The following is a 20,894-nucleotide window of genomic DNA, read 5'->3' as shown; positions in this document are numbered from 1 at the left end:
CCTTCAGTATGCCACAGACTTGACGACCCTCCAGCAGTAGGCTCCTGTTACCTCGTGCTTGGAGTACAGAGTTTAGCTGCTGTAGGGTTTTCTCAGTTTTCCTGCTTTCTCCTTAGATTTTAGTTGTCTGTCTACCTTGCTACAGATAGGGGTCTCTCTCCATGCTCCTGCCCTTTCTCTATCCGTAGACTTGTTATTTCTTGGTATTCACTGCTGGGCTTGTGGTAGGGGCTGGAGATTTTCTCTGTTGTCTTGATCCAGCCTCAGTCTTGCTCAGGCCCTTGGCTGGGGGTAGGGCTTTTTCAGTGTTTCTTTTCTTCAGCCAGTCTAGTCTTGTATCTGTAGTTGCTTTTGGGTGCGTTTCTTGTCCTTCCCCCAGCTCTAGCTGACTTTGGCCTTGCATGGTGTATTGGTGTAGGGTCTGGGGCCCAAGGTAGTTTCTGACACTTGTCCCAGAGTAAAAAGATTTTGCTTCTACCATTACTCCACGAGCAGTAGATCTTTGCCTGTGTCCTGGGAAAGGGTTTCCTTTTCCTCCCTAGAGGCAGAAGGGTTTTGTTTCCGTTCTTCCCTCAGAAGCAATCTTTGTCAGAGTCTTATGAGTGAGAGGTTTTGCTGCTTCTACTTCAAACTTAAGTTTTTTGTGTTGTAAGATCTGAAAAAGGTACAGGGGCTTTTTCTCCCCTTTGATCATCATTTACCTCTTTCCTGCCTGTGCCACAAAGGAGACTTTCTTTGGTCTCCTTTCCTACCCCGCAGTCTTTCTTGTGAGCATATGGTGGAGGCCGTGGAGAAGAGCTTGAGAGTGAGTGGGAACTTCCCTTGTGTCTGGAGCTGTTGTTACTCTAAACTGACATACTAGTCCATGGTTGGCCTTTCAGATTTTAGCTAATTTCTTGAATGGTGGCCACTTCTTTCTCCCATGATCTGCCAAAGGGTAAGATAGTTTGTCCTCTTTCTCACAGAATGGGCTTGCCCTTCTTAGGAATTTCATTTGGAGGGGCTGCCGTGCAACCTCAGCTCTCTGATGTGTCTCAAACATAGGTACATTGCTGTTGTTGTTTGGGCTAACCCATTGTTTTCTCGTTGTTTGGGAGGGGTCATCATTCTTTTTCTCCCCTAACAACAGAAATTTATTTCTCAAAGTTCTGGAGACTAGAAGTCTGAAATCAAGGTGTTCAGGGCCTCGCTCTCTCTGAAGGGTCCAGGGGAGAAGGTTCTCTTATCTTCTGCTGTTGCTGACAGTCCTTGGTGTTTCTAGGCCTATAGTTTTCAGTCCAGTCCTTGCCTAGGTAGTCACATGCTGTTCTCCTTTGGGATCTTCGTTCTTTGTAGCTGTTTACATCTCAAACAGAAGTGGAACTTACATAAGTTTTAAATTGATGTTTTGGTAATAAGATAGGATTGAATTTATATTCATCTTTTGAAAACTTCCTTAACCCCAGTTTTGCCCCACGAGAGGGAAGTTTTAATACAGGCATTGTTATTAGAGTTTTGAATTTTATATTAAAAAATAAAATAGATATTATGCCAAAAAACCTCTCAAAATTCTAAGTAGTGGCTAACTGCAGTTTATAATACCTGGCCATTTTAGAGTATACAAAATTATGGATTGGATCTTGGAGCATTTCATTAAGAAGAAATGGCCTTTGGGTATTTTCTGTAAAAATTGTGGCACAGTCCTACTTATTCATGAAAGATTTTCTGTTTCAAAGATTCTCCCGGCCTCCGAGTGCATTTTCCTGCCACCTAAGTTGGTTATTCTTTCTTGCTAAATTGGGGAACCTTGATGTTCTTGCTAGCCCCCTGTAGCCAGTGTCTTTTCATGCCGTTTCGTTCTCACAGGTTGCAACAAGGCCCTAACTGGCGTTTATGTGCTCTTGTAACGGAGCAGTGGCATTTTTTTGTTTTAATTTTTTCACTCATTAAAAAGGTTTAATACATGTGTTTTCTAGATCATTTGAACGTTGCAGAAAAGTAAAAAGAGGAAAATAATCATCACCTATAATTTCATTAATAGCTCTTAGCATTTTGCATTCTGGCTTATTTCCAAGAATGAATGAATGAATGAATCACAGTTAAAGTCATAATATGTATATAATTTTATATTTGGCATTTAATATTTAACATTAATCATAGACATCTTCCTGCATCATTAAAAGATCTTAATAAACTTTTAAAATGGGACATATATTCCATGATTTGGAGTTTGGTAATATCCACTAGAAATTCTTTTCCAATAACTGCTTCCCTTTGGCATTCATAATTTGAAAATCGGAAAGGTTTAAATTTGAAGCTCATTCCATTTGTAATTGTATTCCAGTGCATAGAGATACTTAGATTTCTGATTCTGTTTTTAAAGGTGGGTTTTATTTTTGGATTCCATTGACTGTATGGCTTTTCTTTTTTAATTTCAGAATTCTATACGACATAATCTGTCACTGAACAAGTGTTTCCTTAAAGTGCCTCGATCCAAGGATGACCCTGGAAAGGTAGGATTTATTTTCTTAAAATAATTGGGTTCCTCATTATATCTGTTGTTATATTTGTATCTAAGCCACATCTGTTATATAAAGCAAAAGAATTGGAATGAGAGCATTCAAGTTCATTGATCAGGAACATTTGTGAAATAACAAGTCCTCCTTTACCCCACTCCACCCCACCTCTCCCCATCCCACCCCCATTTTAATTCATATGCTTAAAGGACCAGCTAGGCTGGGAGAGCTTTCCTTTTAAGCCCAGGGACGCTTGCTAGTATGAGCTGATCCTCTGTTATAGTTGGCTATTTCTAATCTAGTTTTTATTTGGTTATTAAGTGTGTGTATTAAATTTGTATTTTGAACTGTTTGTCAGGAACCACAGTTTATTAATTACTACACATAAGAGGTGGCTTTGTATGTAATTGACAAGTGGAAGGAAGTCTTACCCTGAAATAAAATTATTTTTCTGTTATTTTCCTGTTTTCTAGTTGCTGTTTTTCCTCTCCATTCTTTTTATCTCCTGGCCACCATTACATTTTTAGTATTTTATCTATAGATACTTCCCTTTTTTTTGTTTTTTTTGTTTTTTTTTGTTTCAATAGCCATGTCAACTGTAGTGCGCCCTGAACTTGGTACTGGTTGCTTGGTTTCTAAGCTCAGAGTACTTGTTTGGACCATATTTGATTGTCACGATAAATTATTAAATTAGGATTTTGAGCCAGTGTATCTGTTGGCAAGCGTACATTCTTGTTTGGATGGTTAGACTTCTTGTTGTCTTCTTTAGGCTGTCTCTGGAAAAAATTCTTCTAAAATGTGAGCCTGGTCATGTTACCACCCTGCTTAAAATTACTCCCCAGTGTTCTGGAGATGATTTTTTAATAAAATATCCTTTACTTTGTTTTTCTTGATCTGCCTTTCTAGCTGTGCTTCACCTCATTCATCACACACTGTGAAGAACTACATGCCTTTCATATATGGTCTTCTCTTAATGTACAGAGTCCCTTCTTCTGCGTGTCTGGCCTTCTCCTTGTCTTTTAAGATTGAGCTGCAACATTACTTCTCTGATCATTTCCCCACCCCCCCTTCCTTCAGATGAGTTTGTTGTTCCCTCTTTCAAGTTCCTGTTACTTTGTCATCATTGTAGTACCTCCTAACTGGTCCCTCCATCCTTGGACTTATTACCTCTAATTTATAGTAACTTTTACATGGTAGCCAGTGACCTTTCAAAAATGTTAACCTAATCATATGTACTCTTTGTTTAAAATCTTCATTGGCTATCTACTGCCCTTAGGTTAAAGTCTAAATTATGAGGGTAGGGCTCATGTGTATATTGTTCACTTTTTCACTTTTTAGCCCCAGTTGCTTGCACAGTGGCTGGTAGCACTGAGGAGACACTCTTGTTGAATGAATGAATATATTTTGTCCAAGATGGTAAACTTCTTGAGGTTAGAGATAGATATTCATTTCTATTGTAAAACCGCACTGTTAAATAATGTTTTTTATAGTACCTTCTATGGTCTGCCCCATCAAGTTAGTTCTTAATAAGACTGAATAAATTATTATAATAGTCTTCTCATTTGATCCAATTTATTATTTGCCTATGCTCATAACTCTCCAAGGTTGTGACTAAGAATTGGTGAAATTTTTCTTCCCTTTAAAAAAGGAATTGTAGCTGTTCATGTTTGCTTCATTACAGTTTCCTGTGGGCAGTGAGTATAAATGAATCTGACTGAAAATGTTCTTCAGAGGTTAAGTGATTATCTGTTTTATTAGAGTTCTATGAAGGCACTGATTGGATCCTGTAAACATTTGGTTCAGATTTAATTTTTAATGCGGTTTAAATCATTAAAAAAACACCCCCGCCCCCATGAATGCTTAGCTGTATTATGTATTAAATTTTAACCTATTGGAGACCTGTTTTAAAAAAAACTTGTGTTGTCAGCTTTTTGTGTGTGCAGAACTTAAAGCTTTTCTCCACCTTTAATTAAATAGCATCACGGGATAAGGCATATATGGAAAACATATGTTACTCTTTGCAGCTATTCTTTTTGAATCAGGATTGTCTTACTAATGTACAACTGAAACAAAATACAGAAATAAATTGAATCCCGAGAGGTTAATAAAAGCTTCCAATTTTTACCATTAGTCTCCAATTTTCAACTTTTGTTCTTACCAAAAAATATTACTGTTCTTATTAATTTTGGCCATAATAGTAAATATCATACATTTGATTTTATAAAGTATGTTTATACTAATAGAAACATTTTTATTTTCAGCCTCAGGGTGAGATTTAATACCCATTATCCCTACTGATTTTGGTCAGAAGTACATGTTGTAAATATGATCTTATAAAATACATTTATATGAATAAAGTAATAATTTTTGCTATCAAAATAAGATTTTGTTTTTAAAAAAGTTTTGAAAACCTCAGATCTAGCCCTTTTTATAGAAGAGGAAAGTAAAGCCAATCAACGAGCAATGATAGCCCAGGTTCAATGTGGAATTAGAACCCAAATGTATTGGCCAGACTTACTTGCAAGTCACAGAAACCCATTACAGACCAATTTAAGGGAAAAGATATTTGCAGTAGGAACTGGAGCCTGGTTCTTAAATTTTGTCACCAGAAATGTCTCTCTAGATCCCTTAGCTTCTCTGATGATACATTTTCAGCCTAATTTGTGGCAGAGATAGCCATCAGCAGCTTCTGGCTTATATTCTGCTAGTTTAGTAACCCTTAGCAGAAAGACTGTTTGGTGTCCTCCTCCCAGCTCACCTGGAGTATAGCTAATGTCTTAGAATGAATGCTGAACAAGCAGAATACAAGTACACTGGGTTTCTTGGTTCCTAGACTGGTGCTTTTTCCACTATACCAATCTTCCTTGGGAGGGAGGCCAAGATGTTAGTTAAATTTTGGGACTTATGAATTGTTTTTTCTTTTTGTATTACAGTGTTTCCTGGCATTTGAGGAGCTTTTCCAAAACCACCCTCACCACAGTGGGAGAAAACCATTGAGCCAAGGTGGGGTGGGAGTAGTTTTTGGTCTTTGGGTATGGGTGGATTTTTAACCCCTTAGGATTTTGCTAGCTGCCGCCATGACACAGATGGGTCCAAGAGGGAGAGGTAGAAGCAGCTCATTGTAGCATCTTCTTTCCTATATTTTTATGGTATAGCTTCCTGTTCAGGATATTACCAGAGAGGTATGAAGGTCAGCCTAAGCTGGAAGAGTATTGTTGAATTACAGATGTTTTTATATGGTTGTTCATTCCTGACTCAAACCTTCATTTTCCAGAAGCCGTTGTCATAAAAGCCCTTAATATTTGATACCCTCCCATGTGCACTGATGGTGTGCAATCGATTTTCCTTTGTTCCCTGAAACTAATTTCAAAGAGCCACATTATTGTTTTCTTTAAAAAGGAACACAAACAAAGTTATATTTTGCATCCATAACTCCGCTGCTTTTTTTGGGACAGATTTCTATTTTCTTTTTCCTTGATTACAACCCTGTTTCTGCATCCTGCAGCCTTACCTCCATTTTTTCATTCTTGCCTTTTTTCGCCTCTCCTCATTTATTTTCATATTTCGGTCTGTGGTATTTTTTTGTTGTTTTGTTTTTGTTTTTTGTAAAAGTCTTATTTAGTTCACACATGCCTTTTAATTGTCTTGAAGGTAAACACTTCTGCTTCATTATGGAAAAACAAATCCTATCAGTTAGATTTAGTTTAAAAATATAGAATTCTCTTTCTTTGCTTTCCACTTAATCTTTTCTCAACCAATATATTCCTTCTTCTCCAACTCAGAAAAATAATACTTTGACTTTAAAAGAAATAAAAGATGATAGGAAATAGTTTCAACAATAGCATCATTAATTAGTAGCAATGGACTCTAACAGAACTGAGATGATAGCTAAGAAGCTTAAGACCCCATGAAATCCACCTACCTGTTCTGGGAGAGGTAACTACAGTGAATTCATAGTGGGTGTATTTGGGGGGTAGCTTTTTCTTGCCTGGGGAGGCAAAGTTTGTAAAGGCTCAGTGGATGTGAAGATTAGGGTCTCCTGGTTTGTGAGGAAACAACAAAGTCACTGCTAGTGAATTAACTTTTGGAAGTTCTGAGATGGTGATTTTTTTTTCCCCCCTGTCCTCTCTCATAGTATAAGGGATCATAACAGTTGACTGATCTCTTTTTTCTAAAGGGTATTTTTTTGACCATGTTAGTATCGTGTTTTATTTATTTGTAAATTGTCTATTACTTTTTGGTATCCGGTTTTGATCTGTATTTGTAAAAAGATGTAGAGAAACTAGACAAGTTTGAGAGAACATAAGATACAACATTAAGTGATAAAGTGTTACAGGAATCATAGGTGTGTACCCTGAAGAAAGAAGATAAGAGTGTAATTTTAATACTAGTCTTAAATGCATGGTTTTTGTGAGGAAGAAGTTGATCTCTTATCTGTGTTTTTTTATAGATCCAAACAGGAAGTAGAATTTAAAGATAAACAAGAGTTTAGTGGGACAGAAATAAGGACACCATGTTTATTGGGGTGAAAAAACACTGGTAGGCTTCCCAAGGGAGGCTTTAAAGTTTGCTACTTCTGAAGCACTTCAAGGGTAGTTGAAATTATTAACCTTTGTGGTTTTTAACTCATGGTGGATAAGAATCCCAGTTGAAGACTGAGAAGAGGACATGATCAAGTTTAACTGAGGGACCAGTCAGAACAAAGTAGAGAAAGAAAAGGGAACTAAGGGAATTAATGTAAGTACTAACATGACTTCACATGGTCAAGAGTGAAGAAATACGAGTACCTGCTAATGAGTGCATGTTCATGGGGAACATTCCGTTAGACAGACCAAGATTAGAAAGCCCAGAGTAAGTACAGGTATTCAGAGAGGGTGTGAAAGATTGAGTTAGATAAGAGATGAGGGTCTGATTCAGAGAGAACACTGCAGAAACAGAAAGAAGTGCTGGCCTTGAGCCCTGGCAACATACACTGTAGTAGTTGAGGCAGTTTAGTTTGAGCTGCCTTTTGTTTGGACATGTAGTTTTCTCTGTTCTTTTCCTAAGGGTGGGAGATAACATTTTGCTATGGTGGTTGGCCTCTTATTTTCTTTTCCACATCTTAACTACTTTTAAAAAATAATATTTTATCCACAAATTAATTGTTTTTCAAGTATGTATGGTAAAATTCACAGTTTGGTGTATAACTCTAGTGGTTTTGACAAATGTGCACAATGTAACCATCACCGTGATCAAGATACAGAACAGTAAGGCTCCTCGGTAGTCAGCCCCTTTCCCTACCTCCAGCCCTGGCAATTAGTACTGATCTGTTTTCTGTCCATATAATTTTGCCTTTTCTATAAATTCATATAAATGGGACTCATACGGTAGGTGGCCTTTTGAGTTGGGCTTCTTTCGCTTAGCATAATGCATTTGAATTCCAGCCATGTTGTTATATCAGCAGTTTTTCCCATTTTATTTCATAGATTCCATTATATGAATTTACCACAGTTTAATCACCATTTGAAGACTGTGGGTTGTTGCCAGTCATAAGTTCATTTGACCATCAAGTTCTTTTCTTTTAAACTTAGACTCAATAATTAGTTTGACATATAGTGTCACAGTGTTGAATTAGCACTGTTGACTTAACCTAAACTAATAATAGCCATACTTAACTGCTTTGTGAGTTATTAAATGTAGGTGAGCTATCTGTCTCCTGGAAATCAATTGTGATCTAGTCAAACCTTATCTCTAACTTAAAAAAATAATGTCTGAAAGGATTCAGTGAAGGCACTGATGATTTAAAAACAAGATATGGCCAACTATTAATCACTTATTAGAACATAGTATTTTTAACATTTAGAGGAACCTTTTAGTATACAATTAATATACTGATTACATATTTTTAATCCATTGATTAAGAATACATTTTTTAACAGTCTTTCCTGGGCAAAGTAACAAAAACCTGCATTTATTCAACAATGTTTCAGGGACCTGAGCTGGCATTGGAATGGTTTTTGTTCGTACATTCAGCCACCTAGCCAGCCAGGCTATGTATTTGTTCACAGCCTATTTTTGTGGTCTGAGTAGAGTAGGTCTGAGTAGGTCTGAGTAGGTCTGAGTATTTAACTTTTTGTCCCAACTAGAAACTTCTGAGAATGAAAGATGGTATTATTCTTACTTATGCTTAGGCAACAGGTATAAACCAAGACTGAAACTGAGAAGTAATGTTTGTTTACTGTGTCTGTGGTGCACGCAGATGCTGTGTCTTGGAGCCATGGGCAAATAACCAGGAGCAGCGTCCTAAGGTGTTCAAGGGTAAAACAGTCCTTTTAAACAGGATTGCCAAATTTAAACTGAAGAGTAAAAAAAAAGCAGGATACGGTATGAAACCAAAGAAGTCAGGGACAAAAGGCTCCAGTACTATATCTGGAACTTCTGAAATAGTGTGCCTGGAGAGCTAAGAAAGATCAGAGAGTAGTCTATGGTTCACTTTACCAGTGAGCACATATACGTGGCAATAGGGTTCCTTAAGACATAAATCATAAAATTTACAGATGTAGCCGTTTGGAATGGTAGGCTGTTTATAACTGGGACTGCTTCCCCCAGGAGTGTGACGATAATATTAGCTTCTTGGGTTTATTTATATTTAATCAGATAATGGCATTTTTCTAGGCTATTTTTAATTTGAGGGCTGTTAAAAGACACACTAGTGTGTGCTAAAGCAGTACATTTTGTGTTGTAAAATTTCTATCAAATTATTGAAATAATTAAAATGTACTTTATTTGAAGTGATAAATATTTTGTACTGATGAAAATAAAGGCATTTAAGGCCACTGTTGGTCTTTGACACATCTTTATTTCTGACGCATTTTGTATATCTTGATTACCTTAATTTTCCTGAAAGTTTTGAATTATCTGTATTATTTAACCACTTCTATTTAAGGAAGATGTACAGTTCTAGCTTGTGATTTTTCTTTAGGATTTTGCAGACGAAGACATTGCAGTCTTCTTGCTCAGGAGACCATTAACTTGCTGAGCCAGAATTGTTGATATGAATTAATAATAATGTCTACATTTGTTCATTGCGTTACAGATTAGGGAGCTATTTTATATGGATTATCTCAATCCTTAAAACAAGCCTATAATCAGGCCTCGGTTTTAGTGGTCTTTAAGTCCATAGTAGACTTTACTAGTAGATTAGTTCACATAATAAACCTCACGTAATGGAACTTCACAGAAGTGGAATCATTCGGTGTGTACTCTATGTATGACTTCTCTCACTCAGCGTAGTGTCTGTGACTATTGCAATACATATGTCAATTGTTTTTTCTTATTATTGCTGAGTAGTATTCCATTGTATGACTATACCACAATCTTTTTTATCTATTTATCTGTTAGTGGACATTTCAGTTGTTTTCAGTTTGGGGCTATTATGAACAAGCTACTAGGAAATTCTTGTACAAGTTTTCTATGGACATACGCTTTCATTTCTCTTGAATAATAGACTAATTGCTTTTTCAGGGGTAGGTGGAAGATTATGAGAAACTGCTGAACCTTTTTCCAAAATAGTTGTGTATTTTCATTCCCAGTAGCAATGCATGAGAGTTCCAGTTGCACCACATCCTGGTCAACGGTTGTTATTCCCTATATTTTTCATTTTAGCAACTTTAGTGGGTGTGAAGTGGTAGCTCATGATTTTATTTTGAATTTTCCTGATGACCATTGATGTTGAGCATTTTTTCATGTGCTTATTGGTCGGTCATTTGTATATCTTTTCTCCTGAAGGTTCTTTTAAAGTCTTTTGCCTTTTTCTTACAAAAATTTGATTGTCGTTATTACTGAATTGTAAGAGTTTTTTATATATTCTGGATTTGTCTTTTCTTGAATTTGTATTGTATAAATGTTTTTTCAGACTGTAGTTTGCATTTTTGTTTTCTTAATAGTATCTTAAACAGAACAGACATTTTGGATTTTGATGAAGTCTAATTTATCAATTTTTAGTGATTTGTGACTTTAGTGTCCTGTCTGGGAAATCAACCAAAGTCATAAAGATTTTCTCCTCTGTTTTCTTCTTGTAGGTTTTTTGTTTGTTTGTTTGTTTCAAAATTTTAATTGGGGAAGGGGAACAGGACTTTATTGGGGAACTATACTTCCAGGACTTTTTTTCCAAGTCAAGTTGTCCTTTCAATCTTAGTTGTGGAGGGTACCGTTCAGCTTCAAGTTGTTGTCCTTTCAGTCTAGTTGTGGAGGGCGCAGCTCAGCTCCAGGTCCAGTTGCCTTTGCTAGTTGCAGGGGGTGCACCCCACCATCCCCTGTGGGAGTCGAACCGGCAACCTTGTGGTTGAGAGGACGCGCTCCAACCAACTGAGCCATCCAGGAGCTCAGCGGCAACTCAGCTCAAGGTGCTGTGTTCAATCTTAGTCGCAGGGGGCGCTGCCCACCATCCCTTGTGGGTCTCAAGGAGTTGAATTGGCAACCTTGTGGTTGAGAGCCCACTGGCCCATGTGGGAATTGAACCTGCAGCCTTCGGAGTTAGGAGCACAGAGCTCCAGCCCTCTTCTTATAGGTTTTTATAGTTCTATTTTACATTTAGGTCAGTGATCCATTTCAGATTGATATTAGTGTGTTTAATCTTCCTGTTGAAATACTACTTTATCTTTATGAAATGTTCTTAATTTCTTAAAGTACTCTGTCTTGAAAGTTACTTTGTCTGATATTAATACAGCCTCCAGAGCTTTCTTATGCAACTTCATGATTTAGTTTTTCCTAGTATTTTGCTTTTCTTCTAAAAATGTCTTTGTATTTAAAGTCTGTCTCTTATAAACAGCATGTTGCCATTGGCTCTTGTTTTTTAAATTCAGTCTAACAATATTTGCAATCTAATTTAGTTCTTAGTCTATATTTAATATGATTGTTGGTATGATTGTTATTTTTCTTTTGTTCCTGTGTTGCTTCATTTCTGCAATCTTTGGGGTTAATCAAATAATATATAGTGTTTTTATTTCATCTAGTGACTTATTAGCTGTGCTCCTTATATTAATGTTTTAGTAGTCATTCTAGAGCTTAACAATACATATGTACCATTAACTTATCAAAGTCTGTTTAGAAGTAATATATCACCTTTCACTTCACACCTCACACTTCATACCGCGTACTACTTACCTCTTCCCATCCATTTCATACATACCTTACGACAGTATATTTCCATTTATCTACCCATCCCTTTCTTTGTGCTATTGTCATATCTTGTATTTCTACTTAACATCATAAATCCCACATTAGGATTTGTTTTATTTGTCTTAGATGGTGTTTTAAGGAACTTATGTTGAAAATATTTCCTAACTATTTACCTTTTCTGGTGTTCTTTTCTGTAAGTCCAGGTTTCAATCTGGTATCTTTCCCCTTTAGCCTAACAGTATTCTTTGGCATTTCTTGTAATGTAGGTCTGTAGGTAACAAATTCTGTAGGCTTTTTGTTTATCTAGAAAGATCTTTATTTCATCCTCAGAATACGTTTTCCGGATGTGGAATCTTGAATTTGCAGGATTTTCCCCACCTGTCAGAAATTTGAAGATGATGTTTCTCTTGGCCTCCATTATTTCTGGTGAAAAGTCACATGTGGTTCTTATTTTTATTCCCCTGTATGTAGTGCCTTCCCCCGACCCCACTCCCTCTTTGGCGACTTTTAAGAATTTTGTCTTTAGATTTAAGCAGTTTGACGATAATGTGCCTTGGTGTAGTTATCTTTCTGTATTTTCTGCTTGGCACTTCTTACAGGATCAGTAAGAAGAGATTTTCATCGAAATTTGGGATACTTCTGATCATTATTTCCTTTTTAAAAATTATCTCTTATTTCCATTTTCTCTTCTTCCCTTTTAGTGTCCAATTAAAATATGATAGACTCTTTGACATTGTTTTACAGGGCATTGTGGTTTTCTTTATTCATTTTTCCTTGTTGTTTTTGTTCCTCAAATTGGATAATTTTACTGAACTGTCTTCAAGATCTCTGGCTTTTTGAATATCCTATCTGTTGTGAAGCACATCTGGTGAATTTTATTCCAGTCATTGGATTTTCTAATTCTAGAATATCCATGTTGTCTTTTTTGTGTATATTAAGAGATAATTGGTGAAATGTGTTCAACCGGTTGCTTCGATGCTGGAACATTAGGGCTTCTGTGTTGTCCCCAGCTTGTACCTGGATATGAGGTGTGCCAGGAGCCTCTGCTTCACTGTGGGTTTTTAATAATAAGAAAGTATTGTCCTGATCTGCGTAGCTAATTCATCTGATTCCTTACATTACCATTGATGTTTTAAGATCCAGAGTTTTGTATCAAAACACAGTAATTAGAAGAAATGGGATTTAAAAAAAATAAAATTATTTTAATGATAAATAACTGGATTGCTTTGTTACCTCCAGCTGGTCTCCTTCCCCTACTCTCTGCTTACCTTTACTCCATTCTCCGGGTTGCTGCCTGGTACACACGGAAGAACACAAACCTGCCTCTGTTGCCACATTTTCAACTCCAGCCCCCAGCTTCATGCCCTAAACTTTGTATTCAAGCTACACTGCACTATTTTTCTTGCATTTATGGTGCAGTTTTGTATCCTCACATTTTTGCCCATAATTTTCATTGTATCTAAAATAGTCTTACTTTCCAACTTACTCATCCTTTAATGCCCAGCTCAAATGTCGCATTACTCTGAAAGGCGGTAACTTTCATATTTCTCCCCTTTTCACCTTTTCTTCTTTCTCCCTATTTTCACCTGGTTCTTTGAGCATACCACTGTTAATGCCTCTGAATGATGTACTATCTGTATTTTGATCTATCCCACTCAATTTTGAATTTTTTATTGACAAGGATTGGGTCTTTGACCTTTTCATAGTATCTGATATACATAATAGATATTAGTAAACGTTTATCACAACAAATGTTTTCTAATTGTACATTAATTCTCTTGCTATTTTAAATGAAGACTAGCCTTTAGGTGTTCTAGAAATTGTCACTTTGCTTTTTTGTCAGACCTTTTTTTTGATCAATAAGGCAAAGGTCAAGATAATTTATTTCACTTCTTAACATTAACTCATGTACTTGAATTTGAGAGAATCTTTGGAATTCTTATTTTTCAAATAGATGAATTGCTTGACTTTTAGTGACATTAATGTCTATTTAGGACTTTTATCAAAGACTGACATGGTCCAAAGTAAAGCCAGGAAACAGCTTGAAATCAAGAGACTTGATTTTTTTCTGCGCAGTACCACTCACTGATTTTAACTTCGTGACAAGTGACTTTTGACTGTGTTGGACCTATCACTGTTAGATTGGAGCTCCTTGCTTCCTGTTTTTTCTTAAACAAGACAATATTTTTATTGAGATATAATTTATATGCCATAATATTTACCATTTAAAAGTATGTAATTCAGTGGTTTTTTTACATATTTGCAAAGTTGTGCAACCATCACCAGTATCTAATTCTAGGACATTTTTATTTTATCACCCCAGAAAGGAACTCTGTACTCATTAATAGTCATTCCTCACCCTCCTCCCACCCTCCACCCCCTAAGTTTCTGACAACTACTAACTTACTTTTGATCGCTGGATTTGCCCATTTTGGACATTTTATATAAATGGCATCATACAATATGTGGCCTTTCGAGTCCGACTTCTTTCATTTAGCACAAAGTTTTCAGTGTCGTAGCTGTGTTGTAGCTTGTAGCAGTGTGGCTGAGTGATAGTCCATGGTATGACTATATCACAATTACTTATCTGTTCATCAGTTGATGGACATCTGGGTTGTTTTCCACTAGGAGTGGAATTGCTAGGTCATAATGTTTAATCTTTTGAAGAGTTGCCAGACTGTTTTCCAAAGTGGCGGCACCATTTTACGTTCTCACAATTATGGGGCTTCTAATCTTTCATGTCCTTGCCAACACTTTTGATTGTGTCTTTGATTATAGCCATCCTAGTGTGTGTGAAGTGGTATCTCATTGTAGTATGGTTTTGATTTGCATTGCCTTAGTGGCAAATATTGATGATTATCTTTTCATGTGCATTTCGACCATTCCTAAGTCTCCTTTGGAGAAATGTCTATTCAAATCCTTTGTCCATTTTGTAATCAGGTTGTCTTTTTATTAGTGAGCTGTACGTGTTCTTTTATGTATTTTAGATACAAGTCCCTTATCACATATATGGCTTGCAAAATTTCCTTCCATTGTGTGGGATTTATTTTCATTTTCTTGATGATGTCTATAGACAGAAAAGTTTTAAGTGTTGATGAATTTATCAATTTTCTTTTGGTTGCTTGTGCTTTTGGTGTCATATCTAAAAACCGTTGCCTAATCCAAGGTCATGAAGATTTACACTTATTTTGCTCCTTCTAAGAGTTTTAGAGTCTTAGCCCTTAAACTTAGAGCTTTGATCCATTTTGAGTTAATTTTTATATATGGTGGAAGGGGGCCAAAATTCATTCTTTTACATGTGGATATCTAGTTTTCCCAGCACCATTTGCTGAAAAGACTATTCTTTTCTCATTGTATTATCTTAGTAGTCGGGGGAAAATCTGTTGAACAAATATACAGGGGAAAATCAATTGACAAATAAATATACAGGTTTGTGTTTAGACTCTTAATTCAAATTACTGTTACTTTGTAGTAAGTTTTAAAATCAGGAAGAATGAATCTTCCAACTTTTCCCCCCCAAGAATGTTTTGACTATTCTAGGTCAAATACATATGTATTTTAGGATCAGCTTGTCAGTTCCTACAAATAAGCTGACTGGCATTTTGGTAGGAATTGCATTGAATCTATAGATCAATTTGGGACATGAACCATGGGTTGTCTTTCCATCCTTTATTCCTTTTAACGTAAGGAATAAAATGTGAGGTGCGTATAAAAAGAAGTAGAGGCATATGTAAAAAGGAGAGGTATATATATAAAGAATTACAGCTGTAGTATCTATAGGCCCATGTAACATTAGATGTTCTGAATATTTTAATATTTTATAATTTCAGTGTGTCTTGAAATACGACATTCATCAGAGTTAAGTTTAGCAAACATTTATTATAACTTTATGGTAGGTACTACCTTGGCGCTGGGGATTTAAGGATGAGTAAGCTGTTAACTGCCATTGAAACTTCTCTGGTCTAGTGAGGAAATCATTTATAAACAGAGCGTTTCACATAGGTATATGAGGTCGGACAGTTAAGTTCGTGAACTCATCCTAGAAAAAGTGCTACATCCCTCACTGCTGACTATCACTACAGTCACCTTCGAAGTACTCCCCTTGGGAAGCTATGCACCAACACCAGTGCCTAGTCCACTCTTCAAAAGCAATTTTGGAGCTCTTTTTCTGGAATGGCCATCAGAGCTGTCGTATTATCCTTGATGTCCTCAGTGTCCTCAAAATGTCTTCCTTTCAATATTTCCTTTATCTTCGGGTAGAGAAAGAAGTCACTGGGGGCCATATCAGGTGAGTAGGGAGGGTGTTCCAATACAGTTATTTGTTTACTGGCTCAAAACTCCCTCACAGACAGTGCTGTGTGAGCTGGTACATTGTTGTGATGTAAGAGCCGTGAATTGTTGGCGAAAAGTTCAGGTTGTCTAACTTTTTCACATAGCCTTGTCAGCGCTTCCAAATAGTAAACTTGGTTAACTGTCCAGTTGGTACAAATTCATAATAATCCCTCTGATATCAAAAAAAGGTTAGCAACATCGGTGCAACAAATTTCGTGAACTTAATTGTCAGACCTTGTATATTAGGTTCAGAGATCAAGATTTCTTGAAAGTTGTTGGCCCACTCTTCATTGTGTAAAGCTTCTACTACATAAAAAAATGATTATATATAAATTGAGTTTTAGCACAGCTCCTTTCAGTGTTACTTAGTTGTGATAGTTTGTAGAGAACTTAAAAAAAATAAGGGCTTTAAAGCCTCTTAAGACTTTGCACTTTGGATTATTTGGTATCAATAATATATTTTAAATGAATTTTTTAGATTTATCAATTAATAATTACATGGAAACTTAGAATCAGCATGCTATCTAAAATATTAAAGGAAATAAATAACATTCAAGTAAAGCAAAAAAAAAAAAAGGAATTTTTAAATTCTCTTTTACTCTCTGGACTCATCTCTTCCCATGTCCTTTTTTTTTTAACCTAGTCAGAATAATAGTTTCCTTAATATTTTATTCTCATTCATATGTCTATGATTTTAGCACCAGTATTCTTTACACTTGTTTATGTCATGGTTCCATTTGACAATTCTATTGAAGCCTTTGAGCCACAGAATAATATTTTTAAAGGCATAAACCAGAATATACAGAATTAAAAAGATAAGCAGTTGCATAAAATAGTTATAAAAATATAACAAGTTTTGTATATTATAACAAGTGTTATTAAATATTATAACAAGTGATATAGTCATCTGTGCTTCCTTGGTAACATTAAATAACAAAATTGAACAAAATTTAAAGTAACATTAAATAATAAAAATAGAAATAAGTAATGAGTAGTAATGAGTGACATTTTGAGACAAAACTATTAATGTGTTAGGAAATAAACTGATTTTTAGGTATTAATGTTGTGGTTTGTTGCTTACATTCATACTGGAAGGAAATGTTAAATTTCAGCATTTTCATTTTATCCAAGTTCACGGAGCCTCTGAGTCCTGTCCACAGATCCCCTGAGTAGTCCATGAACACCATGTTAAAAATGCTTATTAAGTATGAGCTATTTCCTCTGCCTAAAATTGTTTTTATTCTCTTCTTCCACATCCTAGCATGATCATTCTCAGAGATTCAGCTGACTTGTCTTAGCACTATATGGTGATTACTTACTTACCTTTTATGTTCTAGTCACTATTCTAGGCGTTTGAAATGCATCAGCAAACAAAACAGACAAAAATCTATGCCCCTGAGGAACTTACAGCCTTATGAGAGAATGACAATAATAAAAATAAATACATAAATTGTATAGAATGTTAGGCAATTATAAATGCTGTAGAAAAATTAGAGTAGGATAAAAGGGGCTTGGGTGTAGATTGCAGTTTTCAAAAGAATAAGCAAGAACATTCATTGAGAAAGTGACTTTTGAGCAAAGACATGAAGGTGGCGAGTGTTAACCATGCGGGTATCTTTTCTGTGTAGTAGCTGTCCTGTGTGGCCCAGTGGCCCATTCTCCCTGGTCATCTTCACCGTGTGCTCCAGGAGTGTCCCTTTTGTGGGCTGTGTGTGCCCTCCTGTTGTAGTTGAGCCTTGATTGCTTTTGGCACATCAGTGGGTGGGGTTGACTTAGGCTGACTGTAAGGATTGGCCTTGCCCACAGTGTATGAGCTACCGTGTTGGGCCTGACCCCTCAGAGGAGATTTGCCCCAGAGGGCTCCTGTGCTTGTTGAGACCACCCTTTGGGTCTGCCGCTGTGGAGCTAATTGGGTGTTGTGCTGTGAATCCTGCCTCTGGGTGCCTTTTGGGAGGGGCTCCCATGCAGGCTAGGTTCTGCCCTTACCTGTGATCGGCCAAGGGCTGCCTTGTAGGAGTTACAAAGCTATATGTGGTTGGTCGCTGCCTGTGCTGGACTTGGAGGCACATGGGGATGGCTATGCTGAGAACTGAGGCCAGTTGCTACCAGTATCAGGCCTGGGACATCTTAGCAACAGGCCCAGGGCCCCCTAAGTCTATTACTACCTGCCAGCTGCCCATAAGGCTCAGCCACTGAAAGTGCCTCCTTAGGTGTTCGGGGCGGGGTGGTTGCCCTAGTGCCAAAAGTGCCTCAGGTGGTGCTGCATGAGCTGGGCAGAGTGGGATCCCAGGGGATCACTGAGGTGGGGTGCATGGTATTGACAAGGTTTTGTTGATTCAGTTCTTGGGCTAGTGTCAAGCCTATGGCCGTACCACAAAATGCCCAGAGAACACTGAGGCCAGCCACCGCTCGCTCGGGCCTGCAGATCCTCGAAAGCTGTGCCAGAAAGGCTGCAGCGTGAGCCATGCCTGACTGCCTGCCACTGAAAGTGTCCCAGGTGGCTGTACAAGCAGCTGTGGGCCATCTGCTGCTTGAGGAGACTCCTGCAGTGCATGGGGTGGGGCTGGCTGCTGTGGCACTGAGAGTACCCCCCTTTCCCTCCCCCCACCAGTGCCAGGCAAGCTGGGCAAGTCAGGGTTCCAGGGAATCACCGGGGAGGGGCACGTGGAGTTCATCAGGCCAGTGCAGTCTCTGATTTGGGCGTGTCTGGAGAGGGCTCAATACAGGAAAGATGGCACCTGCCTGTAGGCTACACAGGTAGGCTCTACACAGGGATAATGGAGCCATTCCTCTAACTCTCACCCTGAAGCCATACAACTCAGTCTTACCCTGCATGTGTCTGGCAAATCTCGAGTTGCTGTACTTCTTTCAGAGCCCAGGGTGAATGCCTGTGAACCAGTGAGTCTGTGCACGGGCCCTTTAAGAGGACATCTGGATTTCCAGCAGTCGTTTGTCTCTGCCAGGCGGAATCCTTGCTGATTTTTTTACAGCCAGATGTTGTGGGAATTCCTCTTCCCAGTACTGTACCCCTGGGCTGGGGAGCCTGTGGGGCTGGGACCTCTCACTCTTCTGGGAGGACTGCTACAGCCAAGGTATCCCTCTTGATCGATAATTGCTTTTTAAAGGTAACTGAAAGGAACTTTCTTGTGGTAAAATACACATAATTTTCCATTATAACCTTTTTTTCTTTTTCTTTAAATACTGTTCCACTGTCTTGGACTTTCTCTCCATTTTAACCATTTTTGAAGTGTACATTTCAGTGGCATTAAGTACATTGACATTGTTGTGCAACCATCACCACCGTCCGGCTCCACAAGTTTTTCATCTTCCCAAACTGAAACTCTATACCCATTAATTTCCCATCCTCTCTCCCCCCAATCCCTGGCAATTGCCATTCTATCTCTTTGATTTGACTACTCTAGGAACCTCATGTAAGTGGAACACACAGTATTTGTTTTTTGTAACTAATTTCACTTAGCATGATGTCTTCAAGGTTCACCCGTGTTATAGCATATGTAGAAGTATGTCAGAATTTCTTTCCTTCTTAAGTCTGAATGATACTCCATTATACGTATATACCATGTTTTCTTTATTCATCCATCAATGGACATTTGGGTTGCTTTCACGTTTTACCTCTTGTGAACAATACTATGAACACGAATGTACAAATACTTGTTCAGATCTCTGCTTTTGATTATTTTGGGTATATACTTAGAAATGAAATTGATGGACCATATATATCTGGTAATGTTTAACATTTTGAAGAACTGCCATACCATTTCCACAGTGACTGCACCATTTCACATTCCCACTAGTGATGCAGAGGAGTTCTAGTTTCTCCACATCCCTGTCAACTTTCCTCCCTCTCTTCCTCCCTCCCTCCCAATAATGGACATCCTAATGGTTGTGAAGTGGTAACTTGTGGTTTTTATTTGTAAAAGGAAATTTTAAGGTCATTTAATCAAAACCTGTGATTTCACAGATGAAACTCAGTATGTTAGCAAGAGCCACTAGGTGGAAGATTTTACAACTTTTGTGAATCATTTCAACTATTAGTGTTTGCATTTGGACTTTCAGGGTTTTGTGAATACAACATTTATGAAGAGTTTTTTTCTCTGTTGATGTTTGACAAGCCACAGCCAATCATGTTTTTGTGTGGAAGAACAGATATGTATTTGTTTTTGTAGTTTTATTAAAATGTTCAATTGCAAATTAATCTAAAGTTTGGACAGTGAGTGGTTCCCCCAGATGAATACACTTACACACCCACACGAACCAAAACTAAACACTGGGATTTATCATTTCCATAATCCGTGGTTTTTAAACTATTGTCCGATGAGTTTTGCTATTTCTCTTTACACTTTGTTTTCAACTTTTATCAAAACTGAGTATAAAACTTTTTCCTACTTTGTTTATTTTGAAACTGCTAGCTGAACCTACTCATAAAATCGTTGTTTTCATTTTAGTGCTTTATTTCTGTAGCATCTGCCTTTTACATTATTCTTGGCAAGTTTGCATCGGTCTGGTAGACTCAGCAGCTGACATGCAGTAACCATTTTGAAAAGATAACATGGAAGAATGCCCCGGTAGTGGCTTGGTGATAAAAGTGGCTAGGTGCTAAGTTCAAGTACTTGAATATACTAGGATCTGGGAAGGCCTGGCATCATACTCTGATGTTCTGGGCTAGTTCGTTCAACAACTTTTTTTGTTTCCCTTTCAACAAGTGTTTATTGAGTCCTTGCTCTGTGTCTGACATTATGCCTGTCACAGTGGATATAAAAAATGAGTTTCTACCCTTAAGGAACTCATAACCTAGAAGGGATACATACAGACCTACAAATAACATAAAGTGCAATCCATGGTCTAGATGTATAAAAAGTATAGAGATCTTGCAGAAGGAGAGAGTGA

General features: G+C 37.4%; 1 protein-coding gene across 5 annotated transcripts in view; it reads left to right on the top strand.

The window, feature by feature from the left end:
- The window catches only part of FOXJ3 (forkhead box J3), a 125,478-nt gene that overhangs the window by 61,257 nt on the left and 43,327 nt on the right, over positions 1-20,894 (top strand). For all 5 annotated transcript variants that reach the window (XM_074334522.2, XM_019737168.3, XM_019737166.3 and 2 more), the window contains exon 4: positions 2,418-2,492. In XM_074334522.2, coding sequence (XP_074190623.1) covers positions 2,418-2,492 — 75 coding nt within the window. The remainder of the gene's footprint in view (positions 1-2,417; positions 2,493-20,894) is intronic.

Source organism: Rhinolophus sinicus, chromosome 14 (genome assembly GCF_057876585.1).
Source record: "Rhinolophus sinicus isolate RSI-liver-muscle chromosome 14, RSI-T2T, whole genome shotgun sequence".
Lineage (NCBI taxonomy): Eukaryota > Metazoa > Chordata > Mammalia > Chiroptera > Rhinolophidae > Rhinolophus > Rhinolophus sinicus.
Note: the sequence above shows the minus strand (reverse complement) of the source record. Positions and strands in the feature narration are given on the sequence as shown.